Source organism: Cyanistes caeruleus, chromosome 14 (assembly GCF_971803275.1).
Source record: "Cyanistes caeruleus chromosome 14, bCyaCae1.hap1.1, whole genome shotgun sequence".
Lineage (NCBI taxonomy): Eukaryota > Metazoa > Chordata > Aves > Passeriformes > Paridae > Cyanistes > Cyanistes caeruleus.
The window spans coordinates 10,812,693-10,837,306 of record NC_141714.1 but is presented as its reverse complement, the minus strand read 5'-3'; the positions used below and the strand labels follow the sequence as shown (position 1 = coordinate 10,837,306).

The 24,614-nt window shown below is 37.8% G+C and overlaps 1 protein-coding gene across 7 annotated transcripts in view; it reads left to right on the top strand.

The window, feature by feature from the left end:
• The window catches only part of GRIA3 (glutamate ionotropic receptor AMPA type subunit 3), a 146,382-nt gene that overhangs the window by 14,764 nt on the left and 107,004 nt on the right, over positions 1 to 24,614 (top strand). For all 7 annotated transcript variants that reach the window (XR_015276569.1, XM_086851176.1, XM_086851175.1 and 4 more), the window contains exon 3: positions 19,402 to 19,641. Coding sequence is in view for 6 of the 7 variants with exons in the window: in XM_086851176.1 (XP_086707302.1) it covers positions 19,402 to 19,641 (240 nt within the window). In the remaining variant the exon portion in view is untranslated. The remainder of the gene's footprint in view (positions 1 to 19,401; positions 19,642 to 24,614) is intronic.

The following is a 24,614-nucleotide window of genomic DNA, read 5'->3' as shown; positions in this document are numbered from 1 at the left end:
CACTTCAGGGCTTTGGAGGCTTTCTTTGGGATCTGTACTCCACAGGGACGTGGTTTTTCCCTTTAGTCAGCTGTCTCTATTCCTTTTTCTCTGTTCTCTGTTCTTGCTTTGCTTTTGTAGATAGGAGCATAATTTTTTTTAAAAAGAGCCATTTCACTTCCCAGAGACAGTGAACAGGCCTGTGAATGGCGCCTTCTGTTCCCCGTCTGCCTGGGTTCACCTCGCGCCCATCAGCCTTGGCATTAGTCTCACTCACATGGAGCTGTTTGGTTTGTTTTGCTCTCAATAACTCCTTTGAGAGTGGGCAAGTTTCACACTAAAGTAGTTAAAAACCCCAAACTTGCTCATGTTTCCTTTTAAGTGACATTAGTGTAAGTCACTACCCAGGCTGGGTTTGCTCAGATCACTGGAGCTTTCTGTGACTCCAGTTTGACTTTTGAGGTATTTACGAGTCCTTGAGATCGTGTGAGTTTCCTGCAAAGCTGGAACTGCTGAAGCACTGGAGGGATCCTGGAGCTTTCAGTGGAGCCTGCATGTAAATACAGTAACTGTGTGAATGAAAAAGCAACAGTAAAATTAATCAGGATTTCTTCAGTTTCTTGAAGAATTTCTTGCCTTCTGCACTGATATGAGACTTCTGCAGCTCTGTGATGAACCCCCTGAAACAAATGACTGAGATTAGTATTATTTATAGATAACCACAGAGATCATTCATCCTTCTCAAGCTGTTTATTTTTGGGCAGCCCAGTGAAACTGATGAAATTGCCAGTTGTCTGAAATGCTGCTGCCAGTTGTTTGAATGAGCGGTATTGATTATAGTTACAGGACTATTCATCTCATACTGGCACGCATACAATACATGGATTATAAAAATGTTGTCTCTGTTGACAGCTGGGTTATGAAATGATACACTGAATTATATGTCCTTGCAGGCAGTGTCTGCATTGACTTTTCTTACCTTAATTCAAAAGTATTTAAAAAAAATGTTACTTGAAGGAATACAGAACAGAGCATCAGACTCTGAAAATTAATTAAAGTACCTTTGTTAGAAACAACCAGTTGACAAGTTTATGGGGAAATGAGGTGACTCAGCAAAACTCCAATGAGTTCTAAGTGGTTTAAATAATCTGCTGTGGAGGCAAAGAACATTTTGTTTTATTAAAAGTGTGAAGGACTTCTTGGAAGTTGCAGATAGAAGTTATTTAAGTGTATTCAATTACCACATTTTTGTTTTAAAATCAAAGAAAACCTTGAGACAAGCCCTGTTTGCAAGGCGCTCGGTAGTAGTCTACTGGCTTCAGAGCAAATACTTTCATCTTTCTCATTTTAAAAATTTTTAAAAATCGCACTGACGCAGTGATTGTGTTTGTTGTCTATGGTTACCCTCAAAAGTTTTCCATTCTTCATTCTGTCGCTTACTTAATGGTGTGTATCTCAGTTGCCTGGGTTGTTCCATCACAATGTGTTTTGCTGTGGGATTTGCTGGAGACAAGGTCAGTCAATGGCCTGTTGGCTGTGGAGCAATCTGTTCTTCTAACTCAAATGAGTTAGAACCCTAAAAGTTGAAATAAAAGCCCTTCTCACATTTTAGAGAATGTGATCTCTCATTGATATATTGCAGTATATTTGAAGGATTCATATTTTGGAAAAGTGTGGTCATTAAATAAAGATTAGATAGATTTTTAAGTACTGTGCTTGAAAATTTCCTTTGTCTTACTCTGTAGCCATGAATGACTGAAAATAAATGCTCAGAGCATTTTTATTTTAGTTTTACTCATGCTTACTTGTTACTTTACTTATATCTGAAAAAAACCCCTGCCTCCAGCTCCTGTCCTGAGAGCAGACTTTCCTTATATTTACCTGGACTAATAGGTACAATGAACATAACTTCACTAGTGCACAGTGGTGACAAAAGTAATTGTAGAATGCTAGGGTGTGTTTTAAAATGTGTTTTCAATTGTAGCCCATTTATTAAATAATTGCATGTAAAGTTTCATTAAATACCTAAGTCCAAGTCACTCCAGCTGGAGTAGATTAATTTATCATGCCTCATGGAAACAGATCTATGTCACTATGAATCTTAAAATTATATTTAGCAGTTCTTTTTGGCAGTACAGTGTTTACAAGTTTCCTATGAATTTGTGTGTTGTTCAGTTGCCAAAGGGTCATATTCTTCCGCAGCTTGCATTACTTTTGATAGCTTTCAAGTGGAATATTTTTTACTATAATTCTGAGTTTTTCACAGCATGAAATACCAATTTCCTGAGTAGGAAAATATTTTTTTCTCTTGTTCTTTCTTTCTTTCTTTCCTTCATAGTCTGAGAAGGTTTTTTTAATCTGTAAAATTTGTAACTGAGAAAAAGCTTCATTTGAGTGTCTCTTGTCATTGGTTTTTCAGATCCTAGCAAGCCACTTTTTATCTGTCTGCTTCCTTCTGCTTGCTTTTCCTTTGTCTCACTTTCTGCAGAGAAGTTATTCTAATACCACTGCTTTAATTGATGATGTTTAATTCTTAAATTCTTTCTCCAAAAATTTAATCTCCTTTTATGAGATGGGATATGCTCAATCTCTGTATAGGTGAATAAGATAGCAGAATAAATATCCGACATGTTCATGGGAGAACATTCACCTCCACGCCCATGCTGTCAGCAGAGAGAGGTGGATTCTGTTGATAATTTGTGTGGTGCAGTGGCTGACAAGATACAGTAGCAAGAATAAAACATTAGTGACTACACTTGGCAAAATTTAGTGGTCTCTTCAGCTGTGAATGGGTCTGCTTAATTGTTCCCCTGCTGAAACGATGCATCGGAGCAACACAAGCTGAGCAGTTGTGATGGCTGAACTTGCTCCTGCTGCTCATGAACCAGACAGGCTGTAAATGCAAACAGTGGGTGCTCTCCTTACCTCTAATTAAAGCATGGATGTGAGTTTGACTCTTCAGCTGCAGTGTCAAGTTACTCACAAAGCCAACTTGGGAGGTGATAAGCAGGTATTTTTGCTAGATACCTTTTTGGCTTCCTCAGCAGAAAGGACAGTTTGAGGGTAAAGAAGTGTACAGTAGTGAATCTCTCCTTTTTTTCTCTTTGTGTTTTTAATTATGGAAAACTGTGACATTTCTATAGTTCACTTTAGTGTAAAGAGGAAAATTTCCTGTGAATCCTAAGGAAAGGTGTCCTTCCCTAAGTAGAATTGTCTCATTCTTCTGTGGAGCTGCAATATGACTGCTTCGGTCCTGCCTGTGTTTTAAAGATACAAGATCAATTGTGGTAATAAAGATTACCTGTCATCGTTATCTGGGATCCTGAGAAAAGAATGGCAGAGGAAGAAATAAGAAAGGGTGATGACATCATTTGAGAGGTTGCTTGTACAGGGCTTATAGCTAAAACACCTTACTTAATATTCTTCAGTGCCCTGTGCTCTTTTCCATAAAGGCATTAACACCTTGTTGGAGAACTTGGATATTGCAATTGAACACCCTGGTGTCCAAACATGCCTTTCAACAGTCTGCTCAGCTGCATAAAATGCTGTGTGGATATCTAATTCAGGACCCAGTTTTGTTCTATGTGAGTAGCCATATCCATTGAAAGAGGCAATCTGTGTAATCTCTGTTAGATGTCAGTTGGGATGAGTTATGTTGTCCTTCAGGAAAATGAGAGCATATGGGCTTGCTTAGCTTAAATAACTGGTTATTTTTCAGAACTAGTTAATCAAAAGCTCAAGTTCTTCACCTGAACTATCCTTCCAGAGTCATCCATTCAGGCAGCTTTTTCTAATCTTGGCAGCAACTACATTTTTAAACACAAACACTCTGATCATGCTGTTTTAGCAGAAGAGCTCTTACTCTTGTATATGACAATTCTCATTTTTAAGAACTCTTGGGTTTTATTTATATTTTTCTTTTGATTCAAACATAGTTTTATGCTTTTTCACTGCAGTTATGTCATGGACTAAATGTATGTCTTTTGCTTGTGCAGATAATATCTGCTTATATCAAAGACACAGTTTTTTAAATTATGTGTACAGCAGCATTTTTGTGTACTATTACTGTGATCAATACTATTTCTTAGTAAGCAATACCATATTATTACTCCATTCCTGAGAAGAGTCTCACAAAGGTACGTTTTCCAGAGTGAGATTAATTTCTCACTTGCTCCCCCCTAGTCTCCCAAAACTGGTATTCAGAAATAAATCTTCTCCAAGATTTTAATTATCTTGCATATCCCACATGGTTGGCTCTAATTAGCTGACTGTGCTTTGGATTCTCTCCTTCATTTGGGAATTTTGAATGGACTTTGTAGATACAACAGTTTTAGAAAGAGACTTCAGAATGCGGCTTGTCAGAAGGGTACGGCTCTGGTAGAGCATGATTAGTTTCACTTATTGTCTTGAACCAGCACATTTATTCTCCTTAGCTGAAGTAATGAAAATCCTAGATACTGAATTTATTTACATTTGTTTGAACTGTCTTTTTGGTGAATAAAATATTTTTATTGTGATATTTCCATGGTTTGTTTTATTTGCAGTAATACTCTCCCTCTTGTATTTTTCTTCAATGTTACTTGTGTGATAGCAGGATAAGTTTTATTTAAGAACGGGTTTGGATGTTGGGAGAGTGGAAGAATAGGACCAAGTATGTGAAGGGAAGCTGCAATTTGAAAAAGGATCTGGGGCCAAGAGTTAAATTGCACTTCTTTGTAAGATGTGAAATGGCTTGAAAATATTCTCTACTAGGGGACAACCTTGATGTGTTTGCTGGTGCTGTCTAGAAAGATTTTCAATTAATTGTATCATGGGTAGATTTTATGGAAGGGAATTTTTTTTTTTCTAAAGAACAGAAATTAAATAATTTTGAACTAGTGTTCAGCTCATACGTTCATGGCTACTAAATAATTCTGTTACTGTCAATCTCTCTGTTCCTGCAGTACCTCAACAAAGTAAGAGGAAAGATTCAGTGTAGTTTTGTTTTGATTCCTCCAGAGTGAAGAGGAGGCTTCTAACAGCTGGCTACCACTGAATCCTTGCATGAACTGATAATTATGATCAGATGAAGTATAACTATCAAACATAGCTTAAAACAATAAAATCCCAAAGGTTCTGTTCTTAAAGAGACAGCGTAAATTTATGAATTATATATGAATTATATATACTACGTGTAAAATTATTTCTTGCTATCCTTACTCATAGCACCAACATGACAGTCAACCAGAGGGGAAAAAACTTTTTTTTTCTCTCTCATTTTTGTAAGTGGCAGCAATTGCCAACTTGCTACAGGGTTCCATTCCTGTGCTTGTTAGTTCCATCGCTTTGTCTTCTTTTTATTTATCCAATAACCAGAAAACAGAAAGAACTGTATGTAAAAGTATATTGCTAAATCCATAAAAAATTTTGAGCAGTCCATGATTTTTCAATCCATGGCGGTCATAACTTAGTTTGTTTAGGTTTAGGTTTCTGTAGGTCTCAGTACTTTTTGAAATACTTGGAATATACTGACAGTGCTTAACTAAAACTAGCGATAGCCTGTGTTTGCATTTCTGGCATGTTTTTGCAGACTTTTCTTGGTTTAGTGGAAAACCATAAAGGTCAGTGGCTTGCTATGTGTCCATATTGTAACTTCAGGGTTCAGACCCATGATCCTAACCAAAAAGGGTCATACAAGTGCATTATTCTAATGAGAAAGATTAGAAACAAATCAGAATATTTTAAATGTGTCACATTTACTTACAGCAGATTCAATGGTGAGTTTAGCCCCAGAGGCACAGAATAGCATAATAGAGGGACTTGAATGCCAGCTTTTCTTTTATAGGTGATATTTGTAGAACAGGAGGTAAGACATATTGTCTGGGCTTCTTTGGGAAGCTTGGAAGAGCTGATGAATTCATCAATCCCTTTTATGCAGCTCTTCTGGAGGATTTAAATCTTCCTGTCTTCAACTTATTAAATTATTATGAGAAAGTCATTCTATTGTTATCAAATTCATTTTTCTTATGCAAGTTTCTGTGCTATTTTTGTTATAGAAAGGTATTGTCTCACTGATAATACTGCCAGTGGGTAGAGGGCTTGGACTGGCTCGTGCAAATGGAAAATACATGGAGAAAATCAGAGTACAAGAAGTATTCTGTGCCTATAGCTGACATTTCTTAGAAAATGAGGTCTCTTAAGCCTACTGTAGTCTGGAGAGACACTACTTCACTTGGTCTATTAATCTATCTGAAAAGCTTTACTACCTGAGTTCAACAAATAAATCTATCCAAGGCCTACAAAATTTTCCAGTCAAAAAATAGTCTGTTGGCAGGACACTTTAAAAAGCTTAACCCTGCCAGGGAGTTGGTTTGAGAATCAGAGTAGGAAAATTCAGTAGCAGTAGCCCAACATCACCTCCTACAATGCATCAGTTTAATCAAATCCAAGGGCACATTATTATAGCCCTTTCTGTTGTTTGCTGCATAGGCAGTATGGAATTACATGAGATTCATTTGTGTGTGATGCAGAGAAAGAGAACTTTCCTGGTTTGGAACCTTTGTGATGAGCTGCTTTTTGCTGAAGGATGTGAATGCTTCTCTTGACTATTACATGGGTTCTAACAAGAGACAAATATTTAAATTTACTTTGAAATTGGCAGTGAAATTTTCAGGCTAAAATTCAGAATCGTTAATCTGTAAAACCTGGAAGATATTGTGAGTTACTTTATAAGAAATTAGTAAAGCAGAAATTTAATAAGTTTTTATTTGGTAGGACATGGGTACATTTAAATTAAAGTAAGGCATTATCTAAAATCTCTAACTGTAGTCACATATCAGTTCCTATTCTGTTGTGCATAGCAAGCTGACTTTTTAAAAGCTTTTTTGAAAGGCAGCTGAAAAATTAATCGAGTTCATGAAATGGTTCCTCCTATCACTGTGTCTGTGCCTGCTGTGAATAAGGGCTGCCCAGCCTCCTGAACCTGGTCATGTCATCCAGAGCTGGCAGTGACTCTCTCCAGTCTCATCTCTCACTAAGATTCTTCCTGTCCTTAGCACGGTTTTGTTCCATGGTTGACCTCCCAGAACAGGTGGTACTGCAAACAAGGGATAAGCAGCAGTGGGGGCAGGCCTTCAGGGTGATGATGGTCTTCTGAAAAGAGCTCATCCTGCAGCTCATTGCAGAGCCTGCAGAATGGTACTGCCCTGTGGGAAATTGCCTTAAGGCAGAGAAATTTGTTACCGTCTGTCATCCAAAGAGCTGCAGTTGAGCTGTTTGGTAAATCGGATGTCAGACCTACTGTCCTAAAGATGCTCACTGCCCTTTTGAGTCTGTTTCCCCCAATTCTGTGCTGATTTGGGTGTTGCACAGCTGTGTTTCCAACAGTGGTAAGACTCATCTGCTTGCTCTTTGGCTGAAAAAATATCACCTAAATGGGATAATTCCTAATGATTTGTCAAAGACTGATTGAGAGTTGAAGTGTTGAACTGAGGGAAGGATCCACAGTGCATTGTTCTTTAGAAATTCATACTTACTTTCTGCCATAAGGATTATCATTCTTGCTCCCAAAACCAGAAAAGGCTTGGATAGTGTTGCAGCAACATTGTTGTTTTGGGCTTCCCCCTCCTTCATTTTTCCCCTCCCTTCTAAGTTTACTCAGTAGTTTTGCAGGATGCTTGGAATTTATTGGTGTATACAAGCAAGTTGTTAGCAGATTTAGTGATTCTTGTAAAAAGCCAGAGAAAATTTTTCTTGATACTTCTAATAAAGTGTTAGAATATTTTCAGAAGAAAGCTAATTTTTGCTAACCATATTTCCAGTAGGGAGGATCTGTAATGACAATAATGCAATCCAGATATTTTTTTTTTTAATATCTATGGTTCTACATCCATTTATATTCATGCTGATAAGACCACAAACATGGTAAGATCACAGGAGGACTTTCACGCCTGCATGATGTCTGAAAAAAGAGTTTCTAAGTCATAGGAGTGAGAGAAAGGAGTCTTCTCATTTTCTGTTAACTTCCTAGTAAGTGAGAGAGAGAGGGAAAGGGAAGGAAGGGCTTTGAAGGCATGGATTTGCAGGTGTTTTACTGCTAGGAGAGATTTTACTAAGTGTTAGTAGAGAAGATATCAAGGAAGTGTGGAAGTGTAATGGTGTAAATTGGACTAAATCATCTGACAACCTCTCATACAGCTACACTGTAATGCCTCATGGAAGGGGCCCACCAGAGTGAGCACCGTGGTAGTTTGAGCCTTAGCTCTGATTCAGTGTCTTGAGCTGACACATGCTTCACTCTGTGTCTGTCCATCAAAACACTGAAGCATGTTCTTCAATTTGTGCACACAGCTTTAGGATGTGGTACATTAAGTAAAACCTTCTGTGCATGTAGAGCGAGGTTAACTCAGCTGTGGTTCATGTGTGTGTGTTCTAGAGAAAGTCAAGTGCTGCCCCACACTGCCACTGTGATGAGGATGTCTTGGACCTCTTAATCCTAGAACCAAAGGGCTGCTAGTCTGGCCCTGGTATGAGACAGTTAGCTCTTGTCTGTCAGGTGAAGATGTGGGAAGAGCCCCACTTCTCTATCAGCATCAGTCATACCCCTGCAGACCAGTCTCATGCTGTTGCTGATGATTAATGAGATTGTTCTCTGCTTATGAATGTAGCAGCATATCATGGAGCACAAAAAATGTATGTGCACCGTGTTAACATTTCACTGTGCAGGTGGCTGAGAGCAGATTTTAAACCAGTATTTAAAGCTATGACACTGTGTCCAAACCCACTGAGATTAACAAGTAGTTCCAAACTAGGTCTGTCTCTCTTGGCCTCCCCTTCCCCCTTTGAAAGGGCAGCAATCAGTCAAGAATTAACATGAAGCAATGTGACTTTTCTTTCACAATCAGGCTTTTGCTGTACCATTTCCATCAATTTTGGCTTCCACATTATTCAGCTGTGCACCAGACAACTCTTTTGTTATGTGCCAATTAACCCAGCTTGATAAATAGTGATTATGCATAATTTATAAAGAATAATATTCTTCTTGTTCTCGGTAAATAAGGCGCTGGCTTAGCTGAGTGTACTGGTTTGTGAATTACTGTCAGATGTGATCACAAAGGTCCAGGAGGCTGGTAGGAAGAACTTTGAGGGCTAAGGCAAATAGAAATAATATTGACAAAAATAGATGGGACAATGCTTTTGTAAGGGCAGTTGGGATGCTGATAGGGCATTTCTGTAGTTTGCGCTTTCAGTGTGAATATGTGTCTCAGTTCTAGTCCAGCTTTTACTGAATTCCATGTGAACTTCTCCAGTGGTACTGGTGGGTGCTTTATTGGACCCCTAAGGAGCATCTTCAAATAATTTCCCTTGCCCCTGAAGCCAGTTTTCACAGACATCCTGTTTCTGCTTCTGCATTAACTGATCGGAAGCCTCTCAGACTGGCAGCAGTGGAACACAAAGGTGAGAATTGCATAGCCCCATGAACTTTGAGTAGAACAGGGGAGGAGATACAGAAGTGTAAAATCCAGTCCACTGGTCCAAGATGTATTTGCAGTGATAGTGTTTGCTTGGAGTACCATTGCAGAGCCTCCAGCAAAGTGTGAGGGACTGTTGCTTTGGGTAAACTGGGCTGTCTGTCAGCCAGCACCATGCTCTGCAAACATAAGAGCCAACTGGAAACCCTCCAGAGCTGGAGGCTGCTTGCACAGCTGCTGTTTTGGCGTTTGCATCCCCATTCTCCTTGAATAACCTTAACTGTGACCTTCACCTCCTGGTGAATTTTACCCAGCTCAGTGCTTCAGGTGTGTTGGCCACTTTGCCTCTTCTATCTCATCCTCTGTAATATATCCCCACAGGCCTATAAATGGCACCACCTCAGCAGATTCAGCTCATCTTTCATCACACTGCCAGAGCCTTGTTTTGATTTATTGCCTCTCACCACAGTGGCCCAGAATGAAGTCAACTTCTGAAATCACTTAGGGAAGGATCTGCTGAACAAGCATACATTTAATAATATGCCTCTGCCTTTTTACTTCCTCCACACTGAGATGTTCCAGTGATATAAGGAATCCCTTCTGAGTACTGGGGTGCTGGAGATTGCAGCTGCTGCTTTGTGACTCTGAGGCACAGCACTGCCTTCAACTGCTGCTCCTTGATTCAACCCTATATTCTGCCTAACATCCTCAGCTACAAAATACTGCCCTTTTCTGATGGGTATGATTTTTTAACTCATACCACAGAGCTCTTGCTTTCCCTTAGCCTGTTCTTTAAAGTATTGTTAAGATAGATCATCTCTGAAGAAAGTAACAATAGTGAGGTGGGTGCTTCCTGGTTTACCACATCTTGTTAAATTCAGTTAAACCACTGTCTTGAGCATGTCTTTTTGTTCCAAGGCAGAGTGCTTAATGGCTTGTGGAACACATTACTTTGAATATACTTACAGAAACATTTATGTTACTGTTTATTAGAATATGCATATTATTAGAATATATTGCCTGCTTGTAAATAAATGGCTACTAGATTTTCTAGTGTGTTGTAACTGGAAAATTTTTGAAAGAACAGAGGTTTTCATATTTTCCTCCCACAAACATTTTTAGAAAAATTGATTCTGAAAATAAGAGATACACTTACAATTCAAAGTGATCAGCCTGAGCAGGCATGATGCTTGATGGTATTAAATTAAAAGCATTTCAAATGGTGCAACAGATGGAAACAAGTTATTTCACTTGAATGAGTGTTACATATTTGTGTTGCATGCACACTCTCTGCGTTTCTGCAGAGATTAGTCACGAAGCAGGAGTTAGATATTGGATATGAAGAACACAAATGATCGTTGTTTGCTGTGAATATATTTAGACTCTCTTGCAGAAAGCTTTGACAGGTCCTCTGGCTCCCTCACACAGGTGTTAGCTCATCTCCAATGGTTCATGGAAAAAGAAATGTATGGTTATGTGTATGGGATTGGCTAAAGCTTCCGCAAAGGGCAGAGCTCAGTGAACTGCTTTACATCCACTCATTAAGTCTCTAAGACTCTGTGAACCTGTGGGAGGCCTGTGCCATAAATCTTAAGCATCCAGGATGGTGGAGCTGGAATCAGGAGCAGAGTTTTGGCATTGCACATACTGCTGCTGTTGGCGAGGCGTTGATTATCTTGGAGTGGCTGAGCAGAGACATCTCTTCAGCAGGGTATGAAAGGCAGATACCAATGCCTTTCCATTCTCTCCAGCAGTGAGTTTAACTGTCTACCAAGAGAAGCTTCTTGTGCTTCTCCTGCAGGCATCTACTTTGGTGTCGAGATCACCATAGGCAGAAAGCAGAAGAGGTCAGAAGTAACATAAGTCCACAGCATTTCAATTTGACTTCTACAGCAGTGTTACAAAGTCTTCCTTCTAAAAGCTCTTTGTTTAAAACTGCGTGGTATGTATTTAATGTCTTTCCTTTAAAATAAGTGCTTCTTGTGAGCAGCTTGTGGGGATGGTGGAATCAGGATGAAAAGTGTTCTGCTAACAGTAGATCATGAATTACCAGGATGGGTTTAAGAATAGAAAGCTTGGCTATATCTGTGGTGCCTGGTCTGAGAGCTTGAACTCCATTGTGTAAAGACACAAGCAGGATAATGTAATATTCTGATCAGCCTGTACCTAACTGTAGTCCTAAAGTATCTAACACATTCTTTAAATCTTTTCCAAAAAAAAAAAATTTTAATTTTATGGCACATATATATCTCCTCTTTAATCCATTTTAAGCTTAAACCCCTATTTAATTTCTTTCAAACTCCAATGGTTTATACTTCAAAATGAGTCATGATTATCTGACTCACATCCTTCCAAAAGGAATGTACTCAGAATCAATGCTATATTTTTTAAACAATCAGTGTGTAACAGGGATCCCAGGTAAACAAAATCCTTTCATATTTTGGTCTTGAAAAAAGGCTGACACTTACTGGATACTGGCTGTGTGAGGCCTGGGTTTCTTCCACCATCAGAAATGTGTCATAATTACAGAGATTCTGAATGGCAAGTGATTTTTCTTTCCTTTTTCTTTTTTTTTTTTTTAAATGAAAACCATGCATTAAAATTTGGTAGGTTTGTGGAACAAAAGACTAATTTTGTGCTTGAGTTTTAACAAGATTTTACAGGAATAAAAATATATTTGTTGGGTTTTTTTATTCTTCGTAGCCAGTAACCTGAAAATGGAGGTAGTTTGGACTCTGTCCTCTTGAGTTTGGAAGTAGCTTGGGAACTGAACAGAAGTGAGTAGAAAATAGCAATACAAGTAGCTCTGCCTGTTCCAAGCCACTCAGGTTAACTGCAGTACCTTCTCAGACTAGAGCAGTTTTCAAAAAGTTAAGCACAGCTTTCTCAGTAAAAGCAAGGTTATGTTTAGCCTGTCTTACAGTTTGGTACTCAAAATAGCCCTTTTTATTTGCATTTTTAACATATTAGCTAGTTTTTAAAGTACCAAAGCTTTAGTTCACATAGATATCAAATTGGCAGTTCGGGCCAGAGAGGTTTTTATTCTGGTTTGCTTTTATCTGACTGAAGCTGTGCTAGTGGACAAATCCCCTATTGTGGCATGCATGAGGCTTGGTGTTGCTGGTGTTCCCACTAGCACCATTACAGCTGAAGTGGTCTGTTTCTGTCGTTGCAAGCTGGCATTTTTCACATGCTTATAAAATTCACACAAACGTTCCAGTGTGAAGGGAAGATCCCACACACAACAAATTCATGTACATTGTTAGGGTTTTATTTGACCACGGTCATATATATAAAAGCCAAAATGTGTGAAGTTAACAAGTCAAGTATATAGTAAGTAACTGGGCACACTGCAAGAAACCAAGGTTCTGGTGATGGGTTTGTACAGCACCCAGCACCAGGGAGCTGTAATTGTGAGCAGGGTTCCAAAGTCATCTTGAAAAGCAGATAAGAAATAAAGACTTCTTTAACAGTGTGTGATAGAGTTGTGAAATGGTGACCAAAGTAATCCCGAACAGGATCTTGACCAGTGAGTGTTCAAGGATCTGAACATCTGTTTCAAATCACTTTCCAGTAAATGGTTTGTAAAATATGAATGGATTAATCCTTATGCCTTTCATTTGCAATTTAATAATATCCCCCTCCTGCTGCCTGAACATGCTGTTTTTATTTTATTTGCTCTCCTAAAAAGAAATGCAAACTGAAGTGTGTGTATTTGAAGAAGACGTTAGGTAGAATGAAGCAAGCCAAGTAGTTCTTTATAAAAAGAACTAGATAAAACATTGCAATTTCATAATTGAGAAAACTGATGCCATAAGTGGAGTAACAAGAGTAAATTAAGGCTTTATTTTGTGCTCTGCTGTGAGGTTTTGGGTTGGGTATTTCTGTTTTCAGAGGAATTTTTTTTGTTTGTGAGAGCATATCTTTTTCTATGTAGGATGAGAAGTCATATTATAGCCAATATCTCAAGATTTGTATCCAATTTCAAGCAGTAGCTTCCTTGGTTCCCTCCTGCCCTCAGGAATTTTCACTGTTAACTATTCCAGGAATAGCTGCTTTTCTTACCTGAATTTTAAACAATATTTTCTTCATGACAGAATTCAGTATCTTAATTAAAATGTAAAAGATGGTTTTATTTGCCATAGGTAAATGCAGTTCACTTCATTTAAAATTTTTAATATGATGGGCTTGGGCTTTAAAGGAAGCTCTCAAGACTGATCGCCTGGAGCCCCCTGAAAGTAGCTCATTCTGCATTCAGGGGCACTGCTGTGCTGATCTCCTCAATGCTCAAGGTAGAGAGAGTTGTTGCTTTTCTTTCTGTGTATTAAAATGAAAGCAAAAGAAAGCAGTAGAGGCATTGTCTGGCTCTCTAAGAGTAAGTCTATATTCTTACTGTAAGAGGTAATGTTAATGGTAACCCTTGCTTTATTACAACAAGGAGGTCAGGATGGAGCCCTAGAAAATGGCAACTGCTCTGAGATAGGCTGTGTATTATTCCATTATAAAGTAGTCCCATTAGTCTGTTGGCTGAAGCTGGCAGTGAGAATTGTCTGGAATCCAAGACAACTGGCAGAAGAAGGTGGCGGGAATAAAATTATTTCACAGCTGAGGAAAACTCAGAACACAAAACTGAGGAACTGGTATGAGCAACATGCGATGTCAGCTGAGATGGTGCTTCTACTGTGCTTTCCCTCCCAGAGAGCTGTGGGAGAATCACTGAATCAGTTCACAGTGCCACTCTGACACAGGGTCAATTTTTCAGACCTACTTTATAAGAAATTGATATGGACAAAGGAGAAATTACTTGCTCATAAAAGGAGTAATGAAAGAGGAATAGTGTCTGAGGTATTGTAACCTCCAACCCCTGACTCCAAAACTACTGGGCTATTGTGTCCAGGGCAGAAGTGCACTGGATGCCAGACCTGGGAGGATCCTGATGGCTTTTACAATTCAGTCATTAATGACATCATCCAATGGTAGACCATGTATTACAATCTACCATTAACATATCTCTTTTGTTAGCTTTATACATCTTTTCCTGAAACAAGCAAAATCCAAACCTAGTTGTTCCTGGTAACGCTTCAGTTGTTTATAGTAAGAACTGGAAGTAAAAAAAAAAAAAAAAAGTGTCAGAGAAGTTTTGACTTTAGCTTCTAGGCAATAGACAGTAGAAATGTCAGGTCTTATACAACCTTGTTGTGTCAGGAATACTCACAGTCACTAAAACATAGAGAAACTAAATACCATTAGAAAGCAAAAATAAATTTTAAAAAGGCATAAAATATCTAATAACTTGTGTGAAGTGGGGTGTCTTCTGAGATTCTGGCCTGCAGCCTTCCTGGGATCTAAGTGCAAAAAACAACTTATCTGGTTAATCTTAGCAAGTTTCAGTGGTGGGCCTGATTTGACTGGAGGGAAGATGGAAATGCAAGTAAAACAGACGTCTGCGTTCATTGGGTTACACTGATGCTTAGGATGGCTCAGCTGCTATTCAGTATGGGAACTAAGATTTCTACTTATTTAGCTTCAGTAGTTGCATTTTTGGCTGGTTGGGTTTGGGATTTGGGGTTTTTTGGGTTTGGGTTTTTTGATTGGTTTGGTTTGGGTGTTTTGGTTTTGTTTGTTTTTGGGGTTTTTGGTTTGTTGGTGGTTTTGGTTTTTTTGTTTTTTAAGTGAACTCTGCTTACCACTGTTATCACTCTGCCTCTGAGCATTTTCCTTCCTTGGCAGGAAACACCAGTCTGTCATGACCTGAAAGTTTCTTATCTTTTCTTGACATGTTTGAGAATCACAGACTTCTGTCATACCATCACTTTCTCTCCTGGACACAATGGCATGTGGCAGCTCACTCTGAGAACAAGTCCAGTGTTAAATCTCCATTAATAAGTACTCACCTTGCACCTAATGCCAAAATAATGGCTTGTCCAACAGGAGATCATGATAACTACTGCTCAGGACCTCTCTCCCTTGCTTGTGGGCATTGAAACTTTTTCAGATCAGGTTATAAATCAACTTGGTTATGTGCTGTCCTTGGAAACAGATGTGTATCCACATAATTAAGAGTAGTTTCATATCTCAGCAAAAAAAAATTGCTTTTTTTTTTGAGGAATGAGGTTGAACTAGGACTTGTCCAAATAATCTCTTTAACAGCCAAAGTATGTGTTTGACCATCTGTATTTTTCAAATAGGAAAGTGAAAGCTCATAAATCAACAGTGGTTAATTAAGGAAAAATACCAAAATTCTTAGTCAAACATGAAGATTGTTGTGATTGTCAGTAGAAAGTAGTTTGTAAAAAGGGCTTAAGGCTAAGGCTTAGTTAGCCTTTTTAAAATTTTTATTGTGGTTCAGTGATGTTAGAATAATAGTGTAATTAAAATGAATGTAATTACATATTTGGTTTTTGGAAAACAAGCAACGATATGATGTGGGTTCATGGATATTCTATAGGTTTGTCCAGTCACAGAGGAGATTAGGTCACAAACTGTGTGGAAGACCTAATGCTACAAAATTTTAACAAAACTGTGAGTTCAAAAATGAAAATGAACATTGAGGACTGAGATAATTTGCCTTTTAGTTTTTCCTTATAAAAACAAAGGTTTATTTGTCTTTTAAATAGGCTGGTAAAACTGAATTGGCATCCTACAGTGAATGCAGAATAGGTAGTTAGGAATAATAAGCTACTAATAGAAGATAGTCTATCAAAGGGTTAATCTTCAAAATCTGCTGTGAATACAAACCTGAACCAGGAGCAATAGGAGTGGGCAGGTAGTTGCATTTGTTAGAAGATATTTTTGGTGATCATCCAGTAGGAAAAATAGTTGCAAATACTCAGAGGACCAAATCAGAGCTCTCACCTCCACGCAAGCAGCAGCTCCATGTTGGGTCTGTTACTTGCAGAAGGTCCTGCTTAGTCAGGTTGTTCACAGACTTTTTTTTCTCAGATTACTCACCAATTGAGGATGGGCCCTTTGCATAAATGAGCACAATCTGGTATGAAAATATACTTTGGTTCAGTTGAGTCACAGTTCAGAAGTATTCCTGAGTCTTAACACCTGATAAAAAATAATGGGTGAATCCAGTTTGAAATATTCTCAGTTTTTAGGAACAGGAGATCTTTGAAATTATATTAGTTTATGTTGCAAGAATGGATGATTCCTAGAATTCTTGCTTTTCCCTGCAGTACAGAATCTACATAAAAACTATATCATTAATATATATGTAAAAGAAGCTTGATGTATGAGGTACAGGCTCAGTGTATGTGAGGACACTCAGCTCCAGTAATCCCACTTCACGGAGTATTCCCATGGAATTAGAGGGTTTATGCACCATTTAAATGATTTGGAGACTGCCAAAATTTCTAATGTAAGTTTTGTTTTTCCCTTTTTTCCGTCGGTAAATTAATGCTCTTTATTTGCTACTTCAGCAAATAATTTTTTATGGTAGCTTTTCTGGTTTATATCCTGCTGGTATATAGTTTAACAAAATGCTTTTTAAACAGTATATTTAATTCCTCATTCATGTCTCTGGGAATAAATTCTTACTGTATTATAACTTATTTTATATATTTTATTTTCTGTGGTTGAGAACCTCTGCAAACTTTCCTTTCAGAAATTGCCACCTCTTATTTCCTTTCTGTGTCTCCCCAGCTGTTATTTGCTGCTGGTATCCACAGCTGGTCATGTCCTGTTACAGTGGCTTAAATACTTAAAGAAATTCCTTAACAATATTTCTAGTTTTCACATCTAGAGCTCCAGGATGAAAATAAAATTTTCACACCTGACTGCTGATTTTAGATGTTTTCCATGATGCTGTGTCAATGAGCTGGTATTTAAGATTACTTCAACAGTTTTTAGTGATCCTGAATGGTAGCATTTATGGTGGAAAATGTGATGGTATTTCAGAAGGAACAAGACTGTACATTTCTGTGTAGAAGCCACGTCTTCCTTGAAAGTAATTACTTTGCTTTTTGCAAAGTTAAATATGAAGTGTTTTGCAAAACTGTTTAATGGATGCCTTGGTTTAGAGACAAATTTTAGGAGAAAATGCTCTGGAATTAGCCTTTCCTCTAAAGAGGAGGGAGATTTCCAGTGAGAGAAATGAATACCAGTGGGTGAAAGAGAAAAAAACCCTAATTGTTTATTAACCGAAAAAAGGGTGCACGCAGGTGCAGAAAAGGATTGAAAATGCTTGATATTGAAAATTCAAAACCTTAACCCCCACCAGGCCTGTGTGGCCAGGGGGTGAGGATGGCAGCTGCCCCATTTGTCTCAGGGAAGGGAAGGCACAGAGTTCACGAAGCCACTCGGGCAGAATAGATGGGAACCTTTCTGGTGTTGGGCTTCTCACAGCAGGCAAAGCTGGTGGGTTTTGGTGTCCTTTCTTTTGCTGGCTTGGTCTTTCCTGGGGCCCAGACTGTCCAGTGCAGCTCCCACAGGCTCCTGAGAGTGAAGGGGAAAAAACCAAAAAACAATCTGAAACAGCTCAAGGAAACAAAACAACAAACAAACAAACAAAAACCCCAAACAAACCTGAAGGATCTCTGCTGGAGTCCAGAGAAAAAGGAAGAAGGTGGGGAAAGAAAAAAAAGCAGCTTCTTGCCTAAGCAAGCAAAAACTAATCCAACAGAACAGTGTAGCATCCCAGTCCATGGTGCACAGCACATGCTGTAAAGAGAGTTCTGAGCAGAGCCCATGCCTGGGGTTCCCAGGCTGGTTCATATTAAATCTACAGCAGCCATTTCTGGGCATAAGGCAAATGACTAGGGAATAGAGTATCACCACAAAATCACCCCAAGACAATGGAGTTGGTTGTAAATTGTTTTTAGATCCAGTTCTCGACAGTGAAATTGTTAATGTTAATGAATGAACATTTTTCTGGGAAATTTTTTTCATTACAAGTGGGTCTTGCTTATCCCTGTTCAGCAGTGGTACAATTAGAAGTGCTGCTGTGCTGTATTGTATTGCATTTGTACAATCTTTTTATAATCCAGAGCCCCAGCCCCTTACACATCAGACTCCCTCCATGGGAAGAACCCATGGTCACAAGAATTTTGCACTTTTCCTACAGAGCTGAACAATAAAGAATTTTTTTTCCCTGCAATGACCATGAAGCTGTTTATGTTTGCAAATTGAAATACTTTCATTTCTGTCCAAAATGATCTTTTTTCAATATCTATAAAGGATGGGAAATAATGAAGGGTTTCCCCAGATAAGTACATGTAAAAAAAATCATATTTGTCTGCATTTTGATTTTTTTCTGGTATAGGGTGAGTTCCTCAAGACAGGAGAATGGTTAATGACTAAGAGCCTTCAATTTATGGGATATAAGCTTTAGTCCAATGATGCAACAATATGTGATCCTCATTTGTGCTGTCATATAATAAGTCATAGACTTTCCAAATTGCTTCTGAAAGATTTTAACACTCTGTTAAGAAGTCACCATAATTGCTTACTGAAAAGGACCACACAGATGTTTCAGAATTGTGGACTATAAAGGAGTAAACCACCCAGATTTCTTAGAATCAGATCTGAATCAAAGTTTAGATACCAGGAAAAAATACATCTTAACATTAGGTGTTTTTTAGGCAGGCCTGACATTTGTCATGTAGCTCCTCACAGAGCTCTCAAGGTACTACTTAAGGACAGAAAGGTATTTTACAGACAGGTAATGTAATCCCATGTTAATTTTTAAAGAATAAAGAGAGATTAGTGGATTGTAGAAGCACAGGACAAAACACAACCAAAAATAAATGTGTTCAGGCCAGTTTAAGTGCTATAGAGTTGATACAATTTAGTGCTACACTGAAATTAGTATTTATGAGAAATTATATTTTCTCATTAATTCACTCAATCTGCTGCATCATACAGAATGGTTTCAGGAATGGTTAGAAGGCTTACCTCAGACAGTAACTTTGAAAAGTTTGTTTGTATTCGTTATATTTCAGATTTTAACACCTTTGTCTGTCTTTTTTAGTCTGTTCACAGTTTTCCAGGGGAGTTTATGCCATCTTTGGATTCTATGACCAGATGTCAATGAACACCCTGACATCATTCTGTGGAGCCCTTCACACGTCCTTCATCACACCGAGCTTCCCAACAGATGCAGATGTGCAGTTCGTCATCCAGATGCGGCCAGCATTAAAAGGAGCCATCTTGAGTCTCTTGACTTACTATAAGTGGGAAAAGTTTGTGTACCTCTATGACACAGAACGGGGTAAGCAATTATCATTTGAACTGATTTTCTGTTTCATAGCTTGCTCTAAGTACTACCAGCATCAGCATGTGCAGCCCAGTTTTCTTCTGGTTCTAGACATTCTAATGGTCCTAGAAAACAAGTTTGTTCTGAAAAAAACAAAATGAATGGATAAGTAACTAGGAGGCATCTTCATGTTACGGATAATTTTTAAAGAAATTGTCTGAGAATAGTGTTAGCAGTGTATTAAATTTGGCATGCCTGGTTTCCACGGAACTGCAGACTCCACACTTGTCAGGGTGTTTGAGTCCTTGCAAAATAAATAAGGTCAATACTGTGAAATAGGCTGATAAGCAGGACCTTCCACTGTGCATGACATGGCAAATCCCACACCACTTTACATAAATGCACATTTTTCCTGTCACTGGACAAAGGTAATCCATGCTAAGGTATGCTCTAGAGGTGTCTAAGCATTAATAACGGTCTAAGGAAATAGAGTGGAGTCTCTGGAGTCAAAAAGGTGGGGAAAGAATAAAAGCTTCTTGCCTAAGCAAGCAAAAACTAATCCAGCAGCAGGAACAATGTAACTCGGCTGTGCTGGGCTGGAGAAAAGATGCTCTAGATGTCTCACATTCCAGAGACAAATTGAGATACATGCCAAGAATGACCAGAGTTATGTTTAATGAAGTGGAAACATATTAAAAACAGTGTTTTCCCACTTAAGCCAATTGTTAACTACTAATAAGCAGAAAATGTAGGAAATACTATCAAAAAGAGATCTAGACATCAGAAACCATTTTCTGTGAGGAATCTTTCAGCTGCCACTTACTCTGAGTGTATTGAATTTGCTGAATTTGCTATGTTACAGATTTCACCTGGGTAGCATTTTTTGTATCAAATAGATGTGCCACCACCCTTCTTACCAGCTCTATGATTTGAGACTTCAAAAAATTTTTCAGATCAAAGGAATCTCAGTAGAGACAAAGAAGCTTAGATTCTCTTCCTGGTTCCCATGACAAAATTTCCTTAGGCTACTGCATATTTTTAAGGATCAAGTGTTCAGTGGGTGTGCTTTTCACACTGAAGAACAGTAGCATCACCTAACTAAGAACTCAACTAAAACTTAAAGAATCATATATTGAAAGAAAGTAATTTTCAGTCTGATTTAGATGAATGCCGAGAGTTTCAAATTTTCTGAGTGATTTGGAGGTGTTAAATATTTCTAGCACTGAAAAACACTAGCTGTGAGATTAAATAGGAAAATATGGAGAAGTTAAAATTTCTTAAATCTTGTAAAATCACTACATCTGTTTTTCTGGCTTAATCCACTTTTAAATGAAAGTTCCTGTGAATAAGTCGTCTGTCTGAGTAAGAAAGGCTTATTTGACGTGACCAAACACAATAAACTTACAGTGTGTGATGAAGTAAAATGCCATTTGTTCCAGGATGATGACACTCTCCATGATTAAGGCTAATAAAGTTTTCTTTGGAAAGAGCTTCACCAGTCATTCAAGAAACTTGGCACTTTGGAAAAATCATCCAAAACAATAAGAGTTTCACTGGAACTCATCTAGATGATATGACTAATTAAGATAATAATGGGAGTCAGGAGGAAGGGAAACTTGCAGCCTCAAACTTGCATTTATTTGCAGTTCTCAGTGTTAGGTTATTATGATGGCTAATCACTTTGGAACACTACTCATAATCTTACAATCACTAACCAAAATCCCGTTGTGAACCTCCAGCATCTCACAGTGGTGTTGTGTTGGCCCTGTGTTGTGTCAGCCATTCTGACTGTCAGAGTGATAAATCTGAATGAGATGACAGTGAAGGTCACGGCAGGATTATAAAATGCAGCACAGGATGAGAAAATAAAGGACAGCTGTGTCTTTAGGGTGGAAGAAGCATCAGTACATATAGGTAGCTTGATGATGGGCTTTAAGTTGTTTGGGACAAACTTACAGCATCTTACCTGTTCTTCCTAGTTGCTGCTGTTTGGTAACATATCCACTACTTGATAAAATGGGAAAAAATTAACAGTTTTATTAGCCTTACTTACTGCTATTTCTGTTTGCTTAATGGAAGCTTGGTAGCCATCCTATCAAGAGTTTTAATTCTTCTAGTATTATAATAAATTGAGAAGTTTACTATAGGAGAGGTGCAGGACAATTATGTACTGAGAAATGAAGGTTAGATTCCTTTGTTGAGGAGTGATAATCATGTATAACAGTACCTGAAACATTTGACAGTTCCCATAAGCTCACTAATTTCTTGTGATAGGCCTTTAAATACCAAAAAAAATCCCAAAAGTTTGGGCAGCAATAATGGAGAATGACTGCTTCTGCCATGTAGTGAATAGACTGTCCATGTTCTTTTGCTGAGAAATGCAAACACTAGAGCTGTCCCAATTTTTAATAATTCCTGTCTTAGATACTTAACTGTTTGGGGCACAAACACTGTAGAGAGAATGTGTTGAAGAATTGTCAGTTCCTGAGATAAAGTATCATTTAAATAGTGCCATTATAGGAATATTATAATCTCACTGAGAATCTGAGAAATCACTAAATATTAGACTTTATGTTCAGTATTATTTGTGGACTGAATTGATGTTGCAAGTAGCTTTACCATATTCTGCTGAAGTGAAACACCACCTTCATATATGCATGTATTAAACCTTGCATATACTATTAATACCACAGCATATTACACATGCCATACAAAACTGAGTAAAATTTCTTGTGGTTTTATTAAACTCTTTTTGTTTAAGCTTAGGAAAATGCAGTTTTGTAAAATTGTTTTCCTTTTGTTCTTTGCCATCAAGTTGTATAATTGTATGGTTTCCTCAGTGATATTATGTACAATACTGTGATGTTTGGCTCCTGCAATGAAGAGGAAAGATAAATTTCAAACAATGGAATAAAATTAAGATGTGTGATTACATTGATAGGTGGTGAAGCTTTTAATCAGTTGAGTTAGTGTGTACATTGTATATACTTACATTCTTAAGTATAAAATATTTTCTGTTGCTTTGCAATGACTGCTGCAGTGCTCTCAAATGTATATTTATGTGAACGTGTAAAATTCAGTTTCTTAAAGAACTGTTAAAGCACACAGGAAAAAGAAAGGTGAGATTCATTAATTTCACTGGCAAGAATTATGTATATCATTGTTAATTTCAGTTGATAAACCTATCCTTCTATCAAGAAACAGAAATTTAAGAGAAATACCAAATCACATTTCTCTTCTAGTAACAGCAGGAAAAAAACCAAAACATGCTTTGCAGAGAGCAATGAAGCCTAAAGAAAAGGCTGCTATGGGAAGAAAGGACAATAAGTGGTGTATAGAAGAAATAATCATATGTTGACTCCATGCCACATACTTTTATCTCATGAGAAAGGGAAAGGCAAGGTTGATTTCTGTTTGTATTAACTCACATCAATAAGTTTACACTGTTGGTTGCTGTGATGCATGCAAAATATCTGATTAATTGTATGGTGCTAACTGCCTCAGTAGGCTTCTCTGCAATAGGACTAAGATTAATTAATATTATGTCAGGATTAGATGAGGTGAGGTTACATACAAAAAGCTATTAAGAATTTGGGTAGCACTTGCCAGGAAAGTCACCTTTTGTATCTCATGCTGAGGATTATGTTTCATCCAAACCTTCAGGTTTACTTTCAGTCTTTAGCTCTGTTTCTTCTCTTGGTTTACTTTTAATCAGATGTTATTCCACTAAATTCAGTGAACTGAAGGAACACAGGTGTGAATGTGTGCAAAGGTAAACTTGTGGGTTTCATAATCATCTCGTTGTTTGAAAGTGTGAAATATTTAATTATAAAAATGGTATAGTGAAATACAATAGTGAAGCTTTTGTTTATTTAAATTTTCATAATGTTAAGTAATATTTTGGTTTAATTTTGCCAGAGAAACAGTCTTGTACAGATTGTTTGCTTTCCATCTGTCAATGTAACATAAGCATTTTTTCCTAAGTTCTTTTGATTTGTCTTACCTACTGTGCACAAAGACACTGATTTCTGTCAGGCAGACCATTTAAACAAAATCACACCAAGTAATTTCTGTGATTTGCATCAAGTCTTCATCTTCTTCAGGTCATAGGAGTCATCACAAGACAGAAGAGTGCCCAGCTGTGTTTGTGTAATGCATTCATACTCATTGGCAGTTCAGTCTAGACAGAGGTATAGAGACATCACAGTTTTTTCATGGCATTGTAACCAAACTCCTCACTAAATCTGAAGCTGTCATTTGGTCTTGATTTAGTCTGTGAGGAGGTATTTAGCAAGACCTAAAGTCAAGGTAAAAAAGCCTTAATAAATATGGTTATTGTTGGGTATTTTTTTCTTTTTCACTGGCTAGCAGTGAAAGGCTGATGAAGGCTGAGGCAGGGAAGTGTTAATCTAATGCTCCAGGTTTTTAGCTAAGGAGAGTTAAAAATATCTGGTTTAAAAGCAATTACATCTTTAATCCTTACTGCTACCAAAAGACAAACATTTGACCTGAATGTAATAGATAGATAAGGATGCAGAAGGCCTCAAAATATGGGTTCAGAAAATATGACCAGTTCTATTTCTTCTAAATATAAAACCTCCTGGTACTCTGTTGCATAAAGAAATGCCAGGTGAAAAGAGTGGGGAGGAAAAAAAAGTGCAACAGGAAGCTTTTCGATGATCATGTATAAGGCATCAAATTGCCTTAAAATAGTTTCAGTACAAGGCAGTGAAGTCTGATTCCCTGCTTCTGCTGAAGACAAAGTACAACTCTGTTGAGTTCTGCTTTTACAAAATGAGGTTACTTATCTATTGCTATCAAAGGACAAGACACTTCTGTACTGCTTCCCTGGAGAATGAGAGACTGGAGCTGATAAAAGAAGTGGTATGTAGAACCAGTCTCATTATAGCTTCCACAAAATTAAATTGATAAATTTTTATTTTTTTTTAATTAAGTAAGAGTTGCACTGAAAGTTACTTATATGTAGA